The sequence below is a fragment of the Papilio machaon genome, chromosome 16 (genome assembly GCF_912999745.1).
Source record: "Papilio machaon chromosome 16, ilPapMach1.1, whole genome shotgun sequence".
NCBI lineage: Eukaryota > Metazoa > Arthropoda > Insecta > Lepidoptera > Papilionidae > Papilio > Papilio machaon.
In genome coordinates, this window is record NC_060001.1 from 2,291,161 (window position 1) to 2,307,530 (window position 16,370).

The 16,370-nt window shown below is 32.6% G+C and overlaps 2 protein-coding genes across 2 annotated transcripts; one reads left to right on the forward strand and one right to left on the reverse strand.

Annotated features, from left to right (window-relative positions):
• Window positions 1-923: 923 nt before the first annotated feature.
• LOC106715841 (ankyrin repeat and LEM domain-containing protein 1) lies at window positions 924-7,921 on the reverse strand. The gene is made up of 7 exons (XM_014509196.2): window positions 7,584-7,921; window positions 7,226-7,387; window positions 5,024-5,256; window positions 3,299-4,085; window positions 2,148-2,371; window positions 1,545-1,805; window positions 924-1,324 (listed from the first exon to the last, which is right to left on the reverse strand). Exons 1-7 carry the CDS (start codon window positions 7,643-7,645, stop codon window positions 960-962), a joined length of 2,094 nt encoding a protein of 697 aa, XP_014364682.2. The 5' UTR covers window positions 7,646-7,921; the 3' UTR covers window positions 924-959.
• Window positions 7,922-12,201: 4,280 nt separating this feature from the next.
• LOC106715842 (alpha-N-acetylgalactosaminidase) lies at window positions 12,202-16,370 on the forward strand. Its single transcript, XM_045681421.1, has 10 exons — window positions 12,202-12,253; window positions 12,738-12,883; window positions 13,172-13,346; window positions 13,563-13,737; window positions 14,011-14,093; window positions 14,472-14,633; window positions 14,859-15,071; window positions 15,424-15,555; window positions 15,699-15,771; window positions 16,211-16,370. The coding sequence occupies exons 1-10, from the start codon at window positions 12,233-12,235 to the stop codon at window positions 16,288-16,290; spliced, it is 1,260 nt and encodes a 419-aa protein (XP_045537377.1). The 5' UTR covers window positions 12,202-12,232; the 3' UTR covers window positions 16,291-16,370.

Here is a 16,370-nt window from a genome sequence, read left to right on the forward strand (position 1 = left end):
CGATTATTCTTTTACTGTGATTTGTTATATCGTACCGTAGTATGTGTTACACCTTATTATTATAAATTAATATAAATCAATTAATGAAAATGAATGGGAAGGATAATTTAAAAATCATTTTGTAACTTTCTTATTAATATTTTCATAAATGGAAAATGTTTTTGTGCGTGCTCCGTGAAAATTGCAATTATATTTGTACTAATGTTGTATGAATGTTGTGGGAGCGTGTATGACTAACATGATCTCACGCAGCGCTACGTCTATCGTCGACGGAATATAAACATAGACTGATTGTTTTCTTTTTACTCATTGGATGCGAAACCTGATGCGAAGTTTGTCGCGTCGCCTCTTCGTCGTCTTGTATCTATTGTGTATATCAAATATTTGTGTATTGTTTTTGATGTAACTAAAATCAGTTTGATTTTTCTTAGAAGAGAAATTGGAGGAAGTTAAAAAACGGAATAAAAATAAATTATTTCTTAGCATCGTGTTTTATTTTTAGTAAACTCCTTATACATAATTTTGGACGCTTATAAACTATATCGTTATTAAATTACGCACTAAAATTAGTAAGTTTAGTAAAATTGACTAGGTAAAAATAATGTTTATAATCAATTCGTTTTATGGTAACTTATAATTATCGGAGACAGTTAATAAATAAAGTTAAAGCTTAAAATTAAAGTCAAAAGACAAATGCTAAATAACACAAAATGTTGGTAAAATTTAGTGCAAGGTTTAAAAATTAAAGGACACAATATCTTTGGCTGTACATACAGACATGCTTCCAAATTAAACGGAAACTAGTATGAAAATAGAAAATACAGGTACAGAATTAATTTCAAATAAAACACATTATAATTACGGCAAGTTTACGTAAAAATACCTAAATAATAATAATACTGTAATCTTTATTATGCTATAATACGCAAAATATATATTTATTAAAAATAAATATAAAGTCAGTCTATATCGTCTGGTCTCAATTGCCTCTCTCCCTCGGTGAGGAATATTTGCATGGCCTTGTACAAGAGGTAGAGGCCGAGCATACGTCGTTCTTTAAGAGGCCAAGACGCCGCAACTCCATAGTAATTCCCACTCTTTATATTCTTCAAGTTCTGCAACCCTAGTACATCGATCATCGCAGCTTCGTATGTGAACGCCTCAGCGGGGATAACATTTTGAAATATATGAAGACATATCACACCCACTTTGTCCGACCAAATGTCAAGGATCTGCTGAACCTTTTTGTCATTGGATGTTTTAAAATCTCTCTTCCATAAAGTGAGTGCTTGATATAAATGAGAGTAAGGTCTTGAACGTTTACCTGGAATTTTAATAAATCAAACATTAGTTTTATTAACTTTTCCATCCTATCTTCAAGTTTCTGATATCCTGGTCACAACTTTCACGTAGGTTAGTTTTTTTTAGGTTTCTGAGACCAAAATGCTTGTATAAAACATATTACTATCTCTATTTTGTCAAAGACGACGATAAGTTTTATACATGGTCTCAGAAACCAACGATTAGTATAAAAAAATACTAACCTTTTCCTACATAAAAAATAGAATTGATGAAAGTTCCCCATAGTTCGTGAGGATTTTGTTTATTAGCTTTAAGTGGTAAATTGTCAGTAAGTCTTGGGTCCAATAAAAGGTAGGTAAATGAGGTTTTAGTTGTTCCTTCCCGCCATTTCTTATTGGGGTTGGCGAAATCCGCTCGCGCTTTTTTCTCCAACTCAATGTATGGCGTCAGATCATTTAACCAATCCGATGATCGAATTGATTTTTGTAATTCTACACTGTAAGCTGAAATTTTAATTATTTATTAATAGGTTGCCTAAAATTCGCTTATTTATATCATGAAATTGTTTATTTCTGAACATTAATGTATTTTGTAGTTCATTTAAAATTTACGAAAGTTTTATATTTTTTTAATGATTAATTAAATTTTTATAAATGTAATATTTTAACACCTCTTCTTAAATTAATTTTTTCAAATTGTACCGTAAATTTTAATACTCGTAAAATCATTTTAAAATAAATAATCCTCTAAAATATAACTAAAGTAAACAAATACAAAATTTATAAATAAATCAAATATGACAGAGTTTTGACAAATCAACAAAAAAAGGTTTCAAAATTACTTACATTTTCCCTCTTTGGTGACAACGATCGGTGTTTTCTTGAGCGTTTGTAACTTCTTGAGGTACAATGTTTTAGTGTTTTCGTGTATAGGTCCAGGTGTAAAGCCTAGCTTCATGAGCTCGGATCTGAGTGTGTTGACGTCATAGTCCATTGTGGAAGGCAGAGAAGATGCGACGGACAGAATAGTCTGGTCTGGTGTTGTCATATCTGCTTCATCGACTGGCAAACTGAAATTATTTTTATTTATAAATGTAGACAGAGAATAAAGATTTAGCTTAGACATCTAACAGTTGTAGACTCCAGCAATAATAACATATGTTGCAAGAATTGGCCGGATCGACCAGTGAAGTACAACGACCACACAGAAGACGTGGTGTGAAGTGGAAGCAATTCCGCGTACAGTCTGATGAGTGTGTATGCCGGAGGTGTAATTTTAGTTCTTTTCCTTGTAAGGAACGGATGGGATTTAATGGAAGAGGGGACATAGGAAGGAGAAATATTCTCTCTCTGTACATTTCTCCCTCCGTCGATTAAAGGTAGATAATGCATCTGCAATCGCGGATTTATTAGCAGCGGTCGCTTCGCTATTTCGGCGAATTTAAGCGGCTGCTTGTTCGTTTGCCAACTTTATAATATTAAAGAGGCATGATATACATACTTTTTACCACCTTTCTTTGTATGTTTATATTAAAAAAAATAAATGTACCAGTATTGTCGTCTCTCACTCTTTTTGTAAAATACGGAGAACAAGGATATTTGAAATGTAATTAATTGATCAATAAAAGAATTTCCAAGGCAACATTAACTAAAAATAATATTTTTGATTACTTTCAATCGATTAAATCATTTGCACGTTTATTTTTATTTCGAAACAAGTTCGTAAAATTATGCAAATTGAATGACAACAGGATGCATGGAAATTGCAAAAGTAAAGGAAATGATTGCAGACACGTTTTATGATTTACATGAGAAACAAAACTGTATATGACTCACTTTCTCATTCATAATGTTCTCAACATTAGAAATTTTTTATCAACAACCATAAATTAAATTAGTAATAACTAGAAACTATACAATTAATTATAGATATTTTGATTTTTTTTTATTTACAACTACAGATGAGGCTATAGTACTGAAAAAAGAAATATACTCACACTACCGGTGATAGAAGTAACCGTTTCTCAATCAAGACGACACCTTCCTCTTTATCTTCATACTTGTACTCCTCGTGTACGTTAGCTATGATAATATTCCCACCCGAATAATTGCTGCTGACACCACTACTAGCTGATGATCTCCTGGTATTACAAGCTCTGGTCTCCAACATATCACTACTGCAACTTGATAACCATTCGTTGGTTCTATTCTGTACTACCGCCATAGCCTTGTCCATAACTGACGCATCATCAGTCAATAAACTATTAGATTGATCAAGTGTTAAATTCTGCATCCTAGGACAAAGGTCATTTCTTTTTGTTTTTTTTAAACTCGTCTTTGTATTATAATTCTTATGCGTAATGCACTTCGGTGATCCAGGAAGTGAGAAATTCTCGTAAACACTATATCTTTGCTTTGGTTGCGTACTTGTTTTGTCAATTGTCTTGTCTAAACGTTGAATACCGCTTATTTCTACGTCATTGCCGTTCGTCAAACATGTTTTGAAACTGTAATTTGTTTCGTTCACACCAGTCTGTGGATTCTGTTCTTTACTGAGATCGATCGTCAAATTTGTTGTATCTATATTCCAAGGTTCGGATTCGTTTTCTAATAAACTATATGTTTCATTTAATATGGTCGGATATAATTTGTTCATAACGAGACTTGTTTTCTCGCACCAGTCTCGCACTAAATCAGATTTTCTTATTGTCGTATTATTAGTTTGATTATCAGTCGTAGGTTTGTATTCTGCAACCATTTGGTCTGTTGTCACTAATACCCTATCTGGAATGTGAATAACATTTTTAGTATTACGCCAAAATTCGTATCGCCGACATTTAGAACGTAAGATGGTGTCAAACCACTAGTCTATGTACGATATACATATACAAATTTTTCCATAACACATCAGTTGAAAAAAGGCATAGCAGATTGTTTGCACCTGCTTAGCCTTGCAAGCTTGCGCAACAGGTTTTAAACTGGCAGATGTTATCATTTTTTGTATAACTCATACATGAGCATAACTAATGTAATATATATGTCACTGAACGACTATGAACTTCGTGGGTTTCTAATCTTACTAGCCACATATTTAACACGAGAGTACTTAAAGACTACTTAAAAGAACAATTGAAGTAATGTGACTCATGGATTCCAATCTTTATATTGAATTAGCCTTTGTAGGTCAATTGTGTGATGCACCTGCCATGGCCCGGTGCACTGTACGACACTATTAACGGGCCACTTAATATACGACAGATTGTTATTGATCTTAATAACCCTAATTGGTTTAATTTTTGATAAGATTGTGCTTGAAATAATAACATAATGGATATAATATATATAATTGATATGGGTTACATTTTCAATACCAAGCCAGATTAATTTAATTTAAATTTTTAATTTTTAAGTGAAGTAAATTTAAATCAAAAATTTAAATCCTCGAATAAAACTACTAAAAGGAGCGTATTTAATGAAGAAGATTAATTTGAAACAATTAGTAAATAATTCTTTTAACAGTGAAATTACATTAAAAAACTAATGTTATATTTCCTCACTCTTGATTTAATTACTAAAATAGTATAAAGCCCAGAATCAATATCTTTATCAAAACAAAATAAACAAAACTAAAAAGCAAGCTTACTGATTTAAAATACAGACAATTAAATTAGACACATTAAAAATTTCATGCACACTGCATACAAAAGAAACATATAACTCACCTAAATCTAAAGAATAAGCGCAGGGAGATGTAATTGAGTCATCTAACTGATCTTCCACATTATGAAGATAATCATACACTTCCCACTGCTGTTCTCTGACTGCATAATCAAATGCAGACAGACCGTCCAAGTCTCGCAGTGAAGGTTCCCCACCGCAGCCTATGAGCAGCTTCAGGTTATCCAGCCGACCCCATATTGCAGCAATATGCACTGGAGTGATGCCATCTTCATTGCTAAACATTTTAAACAATGTTTTCCTTCACTTTGATATAAGAAAAACTCTATTTCTAACATTTTACATTGAAATCATGTGGATTCTATTGATTTTAACATTGTGAAATAATTTAAAAAAAAAACTGGTATTAAAAAAATACACAGTATGGTTCTCATCAATTATCAAAGAATTAGTTTTTAAATTTATTTTTAATAATAGTAAAATTTAATTAATGGGGCAGGAATAAAGGCATAAATCTAATTATTACGTAATTATGTTGAAATCAGTTTGATCAATCAATTCAAATATGGAAGTTTAGAATGTTAAAGAGTGGGCGGTAATTTGACTTAATAAAATTAAGTATACCCACACAGAGATTGTGTGGGCTTATATGGACTTAAATTATGATTGTGGTTAACAAAACTTGGTAACCATGAATGATACTATATAGTGATAGATTTTTTTTTAATATTTTTAAATAAAAAACATCAATAAAAATCTTACTAATATTATAAATGCAAATGTTTAGATGGATGGATGTTTGTTTGAAGTTATCTCCAGAACGCCTCAACAAATCTGGATGAAATTTGACATGGATGAACATAGTCTAAAAGAACACATAGGCTACTAATTATGTTTTTTTTAAATACATTGTGGCCGGAATCGTGGGCGACAGCTAGTTTAATATATACATGAAGCAAAAAATTTGTACACATTTTTAAAGGAACAGATGAACATGGAATTTAACACAGTTTAAGTTAATGTGGAAAAGAAGTGCATAACGCTGTTTAATAAATAAAAAATTGGTGATTAATATAACACTACCTAAGATAACAACAAAAAATAAAAAAATGATGCAATAAAAATTATATTAAGCATGATCATTTGTTTCCTGCTTCATGCTAAATAATTGCACAAGAGGAAATTATGGATTAGCTGACTTGATGTGGGTTAATTGACCTTTCCTGTTGGCACTGCATGATTTAATCATAGCATATGTAATTTATAATGTCACTAATGACATAAAATAATAAATTCATTTTAAATTTACATAACAAAAAAAGATTCCCAAATCACAGCATATTCAATTTTTCATACATATACTTCAAAGGTGTGAGTAATGATTTTTAATTCCCAAATATAAAAAATTCTTTTATATTTGGGAATTAAAATTCACTGTAATTCACTGAGGTTTTACCTCAATTTATCTATTAGTCTGAACGAGAAATTTGTCAGTATTTTTAACAGTTTAGTTTCTGAGATAATCTCTGTATGAAACATATTTTCATCCCTGTTATTATATTTAACAAAACAAAGATAACATATTTTAAACAGAGTTTTTGGTCTCAGAATACCATGGTTAGCATCATAAGATTTAGTTAAAAGTCACCTCTAACTTAGGATAAGTTCAAGCCTTTGTGGTTTAACAGAAGTTTTCCTCAAATTATGTATTAATGTTAGTCTAACTTTGTAATTTAAGCACTTAGTATAGTAAGATATTGTAAAAGTAGTTCTAGTAAGTACTCATACAGATATATAAGACCTTCCAAAACCTAAAATATTTATTTTTTAGCCGTCTTCATAATACTTGAGATTTTTGTTAGATTTTTATATGATTATAAGAGGGTATCCTGTTTAAATCGGTTTAACATCTGAACTAAGCAATACTACACAATACAGAATTTCCAACAGTCTGGCTTCTAATGAATAATAGAGTTCCATAATTTGATATAAAAAATAAATCACAGTACTTATCCTTTTACACAGAGAACTTAAATTTTAAGAAAACAAAAACTAAGGAAAAAAGGGTACTTTAAATATTGTGTAATAATTGAATACTTGTGTTGCAGAGTTTTGTTTTCATCTATTATATCTTAAATCTGCCATATTCCAATAAGATAAAAAAAAAACTAATTCAATAGACAAATTCGAAGTCAATAAAGATTTATCTTAGATTAATATAATATAATAATAATAAAATAACTTACCACAAATTCGGATTTCCTCCATGTTTTAATATTATTTCCGTGCACTCTTTAGATTTTTCTACAGGATCTATTCCTACTGCTAAGTGTAAAATTCCTATACCTTTACATGGTAAAATGTCGTTAATTTCTATGGATTCATTTTCGAGAAACGGTTTAATTGATCTGTAACAAAATTTATTAAATGTTACTACAGCATAACAGCAGATAATTTTCTTTTTTTTAATTATATACAAAAAATAATGCGCAAAGGCGTTTCGAAATCCACACTCCTACGCACATATTGTTTCAAAGGAGAGTTGCGCAATCTTCGAAATAAATAACTTATAATGAAATATTGAATATCATCACTACTACCTACCTAATATCGCCACTTTGAATTAAATCGTATAATTTAAACAACTGCTTGTACGTTGCACCCATGGTCCTCCTCAAAGCGAACTACATTAGAAATCACCGGGTGTGCGAATTGTCGGTCCCCATTTCCTGTAGGACTTCCGTTGGCAATATCACAGTTATGTTTAGATTACGAAAGTTCTTATTATCACTTTATAAGGTAACGCATTAATAATTAAAATTAACACCACTCTCATTTAGCATTTCACTTGTTTTTTATGTAAATTTTCAAATTAACGTCACGCTTATGATTTTCTTTGTTTACGTTTGGCGCGGCTACGTTCCGTTTCACAAATAATCGTAGCGCAGAATCAAACGCAACTGTCGCTTTTATGCGTTGACGCTACTTAATATAGTCCGACAATATTTACAATAAGTTGTGAAATGTTTAGTTATTTCATGAATTTTATCTTTTAAGAAAAGTGTATCTATTTTTAGAACATGGTAATTAATGCATCTTAATAAAAATAAGACCTAAGTAACTTATTCCAAGTGAACGAAACTATAATCCTAGCAAGAGTGTAAAAATCTTGACATGGGGGAGGGACTCGAACATCTTTATATCACTTCATAATGTGCGCAAAGGAATTGGTTTCTTACTTTTCCGCAATATGGCGAAGATTTTATATTCGCGGTTAAGCCATAATTCACTGTAGTTGTAGGACCTTTTATTTCGTAAAACTAACCCCTGACATGATAAGCAGAGGTTCGAAAAATACTTTAAAAAATACTAAGAAATTTATATTACGACAGAATGAGACAAGTATAAATATTTATGTCAAGTATATTATAAACATTTGATCATTTGGCGCCATGCGCGCGCCCCCATACCATATTTCCAGCGCCTTAGGCAGCGTTTCCGTCATTATGTTATGTTATTGTAAGCTACGAAAGCCTACGCAAATTATAATTTGTGTAGGCTATCAAATGGCCTTAAATTCGAATAAGTTGATGTGTGTTTCCCATATGCGAGTTCTATTCTCTTCGGAATAAGGAAAACTTTCAAGAATAAAATTTCCTCGTTTACATAATCCGGCCTTGGCCTCCGACATAAGCAATCGCCAAAGTCGCCTGTCTTGCGCCGTCTCCTGCCAGTCAAACTTCCTTGTTTATTAAATTGATTTTTAACAGATTTAAAAAAAGGAACGAGGCGTGCAATTCGACTTATACTTAATTTGAAGACTATTTGAATTCGCCAAACTTTTTTTCCTATAATATAAAGCGATTTACAAAGCAAATTTTAAAATGTGTTGCAAGATATGACTCATCAGCATTGTTTATATTGATAAGCAATACCAGCGAAAAAATGCGCTATTGACCAAATTCAGGTTGTCTGGACAGGTTTTGTACGGTACCTGCAAAGGTGACATTTGGTTGATCATATCGCATCTGCTTCGGATTACCAGATACAAGCACCTGCTTTCACGCTTTTGAATAAGAATTATGTATAGTTAGGATTATTTTGTGTCAAAAGTTCGAAACACTTTTATGAACATACCTGTTGCATTTTTGATGTGAAACATCTATAGGCTCACTTGTAAACCGAATTGTTGGCGTGGCGGCGCTTGCCGTGGCGACGGGTTGCCACGCTATACTAAGGTATATATATATATATATTTTATGTGTAGTAGAGTGTACGGTGTGGCGACGGGTCGCCACGCTATACTGAGGTATACATATATATATATATATATATACATTTTAATAATATTATCTTTTATGCATATTACTTGTACACACGATGTTTCACATCTGCCAGGCGTCCCATGACGGCTCACGTTTTTTTTAAAAGTAATATTTGTATATGAATGAATGTGTTTTATTTGAACTTACCAGACTATTTTAGCCATAAACTCACCGAGATTCCGTTGCCAAAAGGCTTGACCAACTGATCCTTTTAGTCTCTTTCAAAAAATTCAGATAATTGAGTTTTTCACGGCTTTTATGTGCGTAATTTCTAAACCGGATTTGAACTCGTCATCGCACTCTTACTCCCACTACACTTTTATCGTATTGTCACAGCTTTGGCGCCGTTAATTTGAAAGTCAAAATGTCTTTAGTAAATCATCACTGTGACGTTTTAATACTAAATATTTAAATAACAATGGCTTGAATCAAATTGCCGACATCAGTATTTTCATTCAGTGGGCAGTCTTGAAAGAGGAAATATAAATAAGATGCGCTACAATATTCTATTGACAAGCGTTGATATAAATTAATATAAGTGTAAGGATAAAGTTAAACGCAATCAATGTAGTCATCTCACTACGGTCTTAGAAGAACAACTAAAAAGATTCTAAAAACCTCTCGATTATTAAAATACTTTACGAAAAATTTGTAATATTAGCTGTCGCCCACGACTTCGCAGCGCGGAATTAAAAAAAAAGGTAGTAAGTAGCCTATGCTCTTCCATACTATGTTCTACATCTATGCCAAATTTCATCAAGATCCGTTCAGCTGTTTCGAAGATACCTTCAAACAAACATCCATCCATCCATCCAAAAATTCGCATTTATAATATCAGGATGATATATGCCCTAAGACTCCGAATACGAAAACCCAGTGAAATGTACTCTCCATTTAAATATTGTAAATCGTTATGCATGTATGTATATTGTATACTAGTTAAATGAAATGCTTATGACATACTTCAGCGAACTGAAAGTTCCTAAAACACAATTGAAATTGAAATGTATGCTAATGGAATGGTTTTTGTCACCTGCCTGTGGTATTCAGTAGTTCCTCACGCTATGGGGGCTCAGGGATGAACTAAATACATACATTAACCTGACATTTTTAGCAGGTTTATTTCGGATTTGATTACTGATTGAATGAAGATTAAATTAACCCATCTTGGGGTAGAAGGCGATGTTGCAATCAAGGCAAAGAATAATACCATAATCTTCATAGGTACAATGTATAAAAACCGACGAATAACTGCACAGAGTTCCGTATATATTTAACTTGTACGAAGGAAGTGTGGAAACGCAAAGAAAGCGTTTATCCCATGCTCTGTTTAGAATTCCGTTTGCTTACTTGACAAGTCATTAAGTCACTTTCATTGCTCATTTAGCGGTTAGTCGACATCGTGTTATCATACCGAACATTTTTAAATAGGTATAGAAAATTATCGTACTGTTTTCATATTGTTTTGGACTTAGTAAGTAAATAAAAAGCAATGTCTCGAGCTTAGTAATTCTTCAAACGATTGTAGTGTTTATTTAAATACCTAAATCTCTTTCGGAAGTTAGTTTTAAGGTTATAATAAACCACGTATAACATTTAACATTAAATATTAATTATTTTGAGTTTTGTTTAGACTATTTTTTTAACATTTATGAATTTATACAAACTAATTCCACCTTATCTTGAATTTAAATTACGAATTTTTCGATGTTACCAACTATAATTAGAGTTATGGTATCGACCCATTATTGTGGTGAGTGATGTTTCTTTGTTTACAAACCTTATGTTTATGTCTACGGTTGTGTTATCATTGTTAAATTGCTGCATTAAATCAACTAAATTTCTATTATTAGGGCGTCCATTTTTCATCACTGGTAACTAATGAACAGTTCTAAAACTAGGGAAGTTAATTTTGTGGACAAACATACAGCGATAATGTTAATGATGCTGATATGTTTTTATTTTGGTCAGTTCTTTCATCATGACAACATATTAACAGATAAAAAAACTAAATGTAACAAGTTATTTTAAGTATTCATTATTTTTACTTTTATGCATTACGTAAATTAGTGACGTAAATGCATAAAATGAAAATAACAGTCGTATACTATTTTGTAAAAGATAACAATTCTAACATTTTCTAATACGAATTTAAGGTATCTAAAACTTTATTTTTAACTATTTTAACAATGTTTATTTGTGTTGATAAAATGCATGTTAAGGTGCGTTTCCAATAAAGTGAACAATAAGCTAAAATAGCATAAATTCTTATGAAATTAAAACTGTACTTAATTTTACTATACTATTTAATGTTCTAACATTTGAACATATAAGTAAAATTTTCGCAATAAATAAAGGAGCGACAATAATTACGAAATACGTATAAATATGGATAGAAAAGCGCATAAATCCCTATCAAATAATCTAGGACCTAAGTTTATGTTTTTTTATCGTAAGGCCAAATCGTAACAAGCAAATGGTCACCTAAATTCGCTGAAATAGCAAAGCGACCGCTGCCAATAGTCATTATGCAATTGCAGATGTGTTTGCTATACAATTGCCTAACTTTAATCGACGGAGGATGGGACGCACGGAAAGAATATATTTCTCCTGCCAATGCATCCCCTCCTCCGTCAAATCCATTTGCACACATCTTAAATATTTGAATCCATAGTAAATATTTGAATTTTTTCTAATATTCTTTGTACTGTGTCACTAAGCATTAGTGAAAGACCACCCTTAGAGCTAGATAACTGCCCGCTGTGCAGTGCCAATGCCACGATGAGCTTATCAGCACTCCACTCTGCAGTGTATCAATATAAACCCCTCAGGGGAATGTTAACACCGCATACGTAACGTTGCTTTTGAAAACCAGCCATAGTAGCGATAAGTGATTCAATATAATAATACAATAAAATAATAAAAATAATGTCCAAAACGACAATGGAAGTAAGTACTTACCAATTATTACAATTTTTTCTCAATTGTTTAATAATCTAGTCTGCAATAGAGTTCGTAATATTTTGTTACTTCCAAACTGGCAAATCATTATGAATAGGAATCTCTTTTGTATCATTTATTATGATAGAAAACCACGTTATAAAACGCGTTGTATCTCTGTCTATCCCTAATGATTTTAGCACGTACGACATAGAAAATGTTTTATTTAAAAATCATCAACCAATAGCACATCATAGTGTCTCTATACAAAATTCGTGACATTCTAATCGTTAAATTGCAATCGATTTAGTGATGAAAAGTCACGAATATTAAAAAGTAAAAACATTTTTATAAAATAAAAAATATTTATAAAATAATTTATAGTGTTATAGTTTCATACAGCTCCTTTACATACTCCTTGATATATATATTACTATAGGTACATAACGAAATATTTAATGAAAATTAACAAGCTTTTATTATGTTTTTGCAGATATTATTGTATATATTTCTGTGGTTACTGCCTTCATGTCTATCTCTTAATAATGGGTTGGCGCTGACGCCACCCATGGGTTGGCTTACTTGGGAAAGGTTTAGGTGCATCACAGACTGCAAGAAGTACCCTCAAGAATGTATAAGGTAAATTCAATTGACGTTTTTTTTTTCTATTTGCAATTTTTAAAAATAACTTACCAGCCACTTAAGCAACCAGCCTCTTACACACTTAAGCGAAAAATGACCTTGAAAAAAATTGCGGTTCAGATTTTTCATACTGTTTTATAATACTTATAATTAATTGCAAAAATATTTCTATGAAAATATAAGACCACAAGATACGAAAGTAAACTTAAATTAATAAAACAAAAACATTAAATACAGACGAAATGAGACCCCGCTGTTCAAAGTCATGTTCTTTTTAAATTGCAGCGAAGCCCTGATAAAACGTACTACTGATATCATGGTAAAGGAAGGGTATCTGGCTGCTGGCTATAACTACATAGCCATAGATGATTGCTGGCTGGAGAAGCAACGCGATGCTGATAACCGGATGGTGGCCGATCGACATCGTTTCCCGAGCGGCATGAAAGCGCTTGCGGATTACGTTAGTATTTAAAAATGACAGGCGCTTGAAAATATTATTTAATATTAACTGAAATTTTGTTTAACTCAACGATTATTTTTGCACATACATTCACATTTTTACATTCTACATGTTTATTATAAATTAACATAGCAATAATTCATGTTATTTTTTTCTTTATAAAGTTACTTAATGCATATTGAAGCAAAGCCTAAGTGACTTTCTTGCAAATTGTAGATCCATGAGCGAGGTTTACAGTTCGGAATATACCAGGATTACGGAACAAAGACGTGTGCGGGATACCCAGGAGTGCTAGGCTATGAGGAGATTGACGTCAAAACGTTCGCCGAATGGGATGTGGACTATGTTAAACTTGACGGATGCTATGTTGATTCTAGTAAAATGGATACTGGTAAGAGGTCGTACATTAATCACGTGATATTTTTAGCAAGTTTTGACCCTTACTACCTACTACTTTGGTACAAAATAGTAAGCATACCATCACCGCCAACACATCTGCAGTTCCTCTAGTGTTGCGGATGTTCATGGCCATCGTTGATCCTCCGGTGTTCCCGTCGCTCGTATATCCCCTTCTCTAAAAAAATAAATTCTGAAAATATTATTAATTGCTTCATTAAATTTACTTCATCACTCTAAAAATAAATACAGTGATATCTATTTTTAGGTTATCCCGCTTTCGGAAAACTACTGAATGAGACTGGGCGTCCCATGTTGTATTCATGCAGTTGGCCGGCGTACCAGGACAAAGTAAGTATTGACAAAAACAAAGAAAATTCACAATAGCTGCTTGGAATTTGGTCTGAAACGATGCAATAATTGTTAGAAAAATTTGAAACATTCCTACACATTATGTTAGGTCATAGTTCGAGTCAAGGCCTCCGCTATCTATCATTGTCTATGTTGCTATTATTAAGATATAATAATGTATTTAAGTGTGTAAAAACTGTACTGCAAAAAATTTTACATTTGTAAAATATTTGAAGCATATATTCATAGCCAAAAAAAACGGAAGCAAAGAAAGTAGATTTGGAAACATGATGAGGCAAAAATATGAACAAAAAATTTTAGACGATTACTTATATAGATTTGTAAACAATTCAATGTGAAAATCAATTTTTATTGTAGCCAAACTACGATTCGATTGAGAAACATTGCAACTTGTGGCGCAACTGGGGGGATATCGATGACTCCTGGGCATCTGTGAAGAGCATCATGAAGTGGTTCGCAGACAATCAGGACGAGTTGGTAAAACATGCAGGACCTGGACATTGGAATGACCCGGATATGGTCAGATTTCTGAGATTCTAAAACTATCCTATACTCGTGCACCCCTTTAAAAATTTTACTGATTTCACTGATCTCCTCTCGCTGTTGATCTTCAACTTGTAAGCTATCAATACTGTCTCTCTTCGTCGTGCACCCACGCCGAGACTTTATTATCTACCAACGACCTTAAGAGAAGGAAGAAAATGCATTTTTTTTAATGCAATTATAATTCCTTTCTGTTTACAGTTGATAATTGGTAACTTTGGTTTATCATTGGACCAAGCACGCGTACAGATGGCGGTGTGGTCGGTGCTCGCTGCGCCGCTCCTCATGAGCGTGGACCTCGCAACCATACGCCCGGAGTTCAAGGAGATCCTCCTCAACAAGGATATCATCAAGGTCGATCAGGACCCACTCGGGAAGCAGGGACTTCGAGTATGGAACGGATCCAATTGCGAGGTGATAATCTATATATATAAAAGAAAGTCGTGTTAGTTACACTATTTATAACTCAAGAACGGCTGAATCGATTTGACTGAAAATTGGTGGGCAGGTAGCTTAGAACCAGGAAACGGACATAGGATAATTTTTACCCCGTTTTCTATTTTTTATTCCGCGCGGACGGAGTCGCGGGTAAAAGCTAGTCTGTTTATACAAGAATCTATTGAAAACTTATAAAACAACTAGCTGTCGCCCGCGACTCCTTCCGCGCGAAATATAAAAAAAATAACTTAATTAGTAGCCTTTGTGTTCTTCCAGACTATGTTCTACATCTATGCAAAAATAATTTCTAATCCTAATCTTCCTATAGATCTGGACTCGAGAACTGGTCGACGGATCTTACGCTATAGCTATCGTGAACTTGCGAGAGGACGGTGCTCCGTATACACTGAGAGTTAACGCCCACCAGATGAAGATACCAAAGCAAACTTATAAAGTAAAGGTTAGTCTTAGCAAACCTTTTCTTTTAACGAACGAGCAAATGGCTCAAAGATTTTTCTTGATCAACTTCCATAAAAGTACTTATTGTCATTTTTATTTATAAACGCTCTGTTTTTGTCAAATAAACCCAATTATATTTTTCAGGATCTGTATAAGGACGAAGAATCAAGAGTGTTTAATCCGGAAGATAATTTCGAAACCAGAATCAATCCCACAGGTAGTAACAGAGGACTATCATAATAACTAGACTGCCTAAGAGTAGAGTTCTAAAATTTTATAGCCATTTATAACTGGCTGTTAACCTCTAATTATCAAAAAATGCATCCTGCATGTAATGTCTAAAATAATACATATTTCGTACACATAATAAAATTTTTTTTGTATGTCTGTCTGTCTGTCCGCAAATATGCGTTTGTTCCGGATAATCTCTGAAAGGGCTGGACCGATTTTTACGACACTGACGTGAATGTAGCTGATGCATATTATAAGGTACATTTTTCAGTGCTGACGAAGTCATGGGCAACCGCTAGACTTTACCTTTAAAGATAAGTATAAAGTAATTAGTACATAATAATTTAACTGTGACACAATAATACAAGTTTAAAGGTGAGTAGAACTTATTTACAGGTTTTTCAACTTTTTTTTTATTTTTACAGGTGTACGTTTCTACAAGTTCACAAAATGTGTATCCCACGGAAGGAGAAGACGTGAAAATGGAAGCCATTGTGTTGTTTAATTCCGCTCGAGTAATATTTTACATTTTAAGTCTTTTAAGTGAGTGGTTACGTAATACGGTTTTTTGTCGGTGAAAAAATG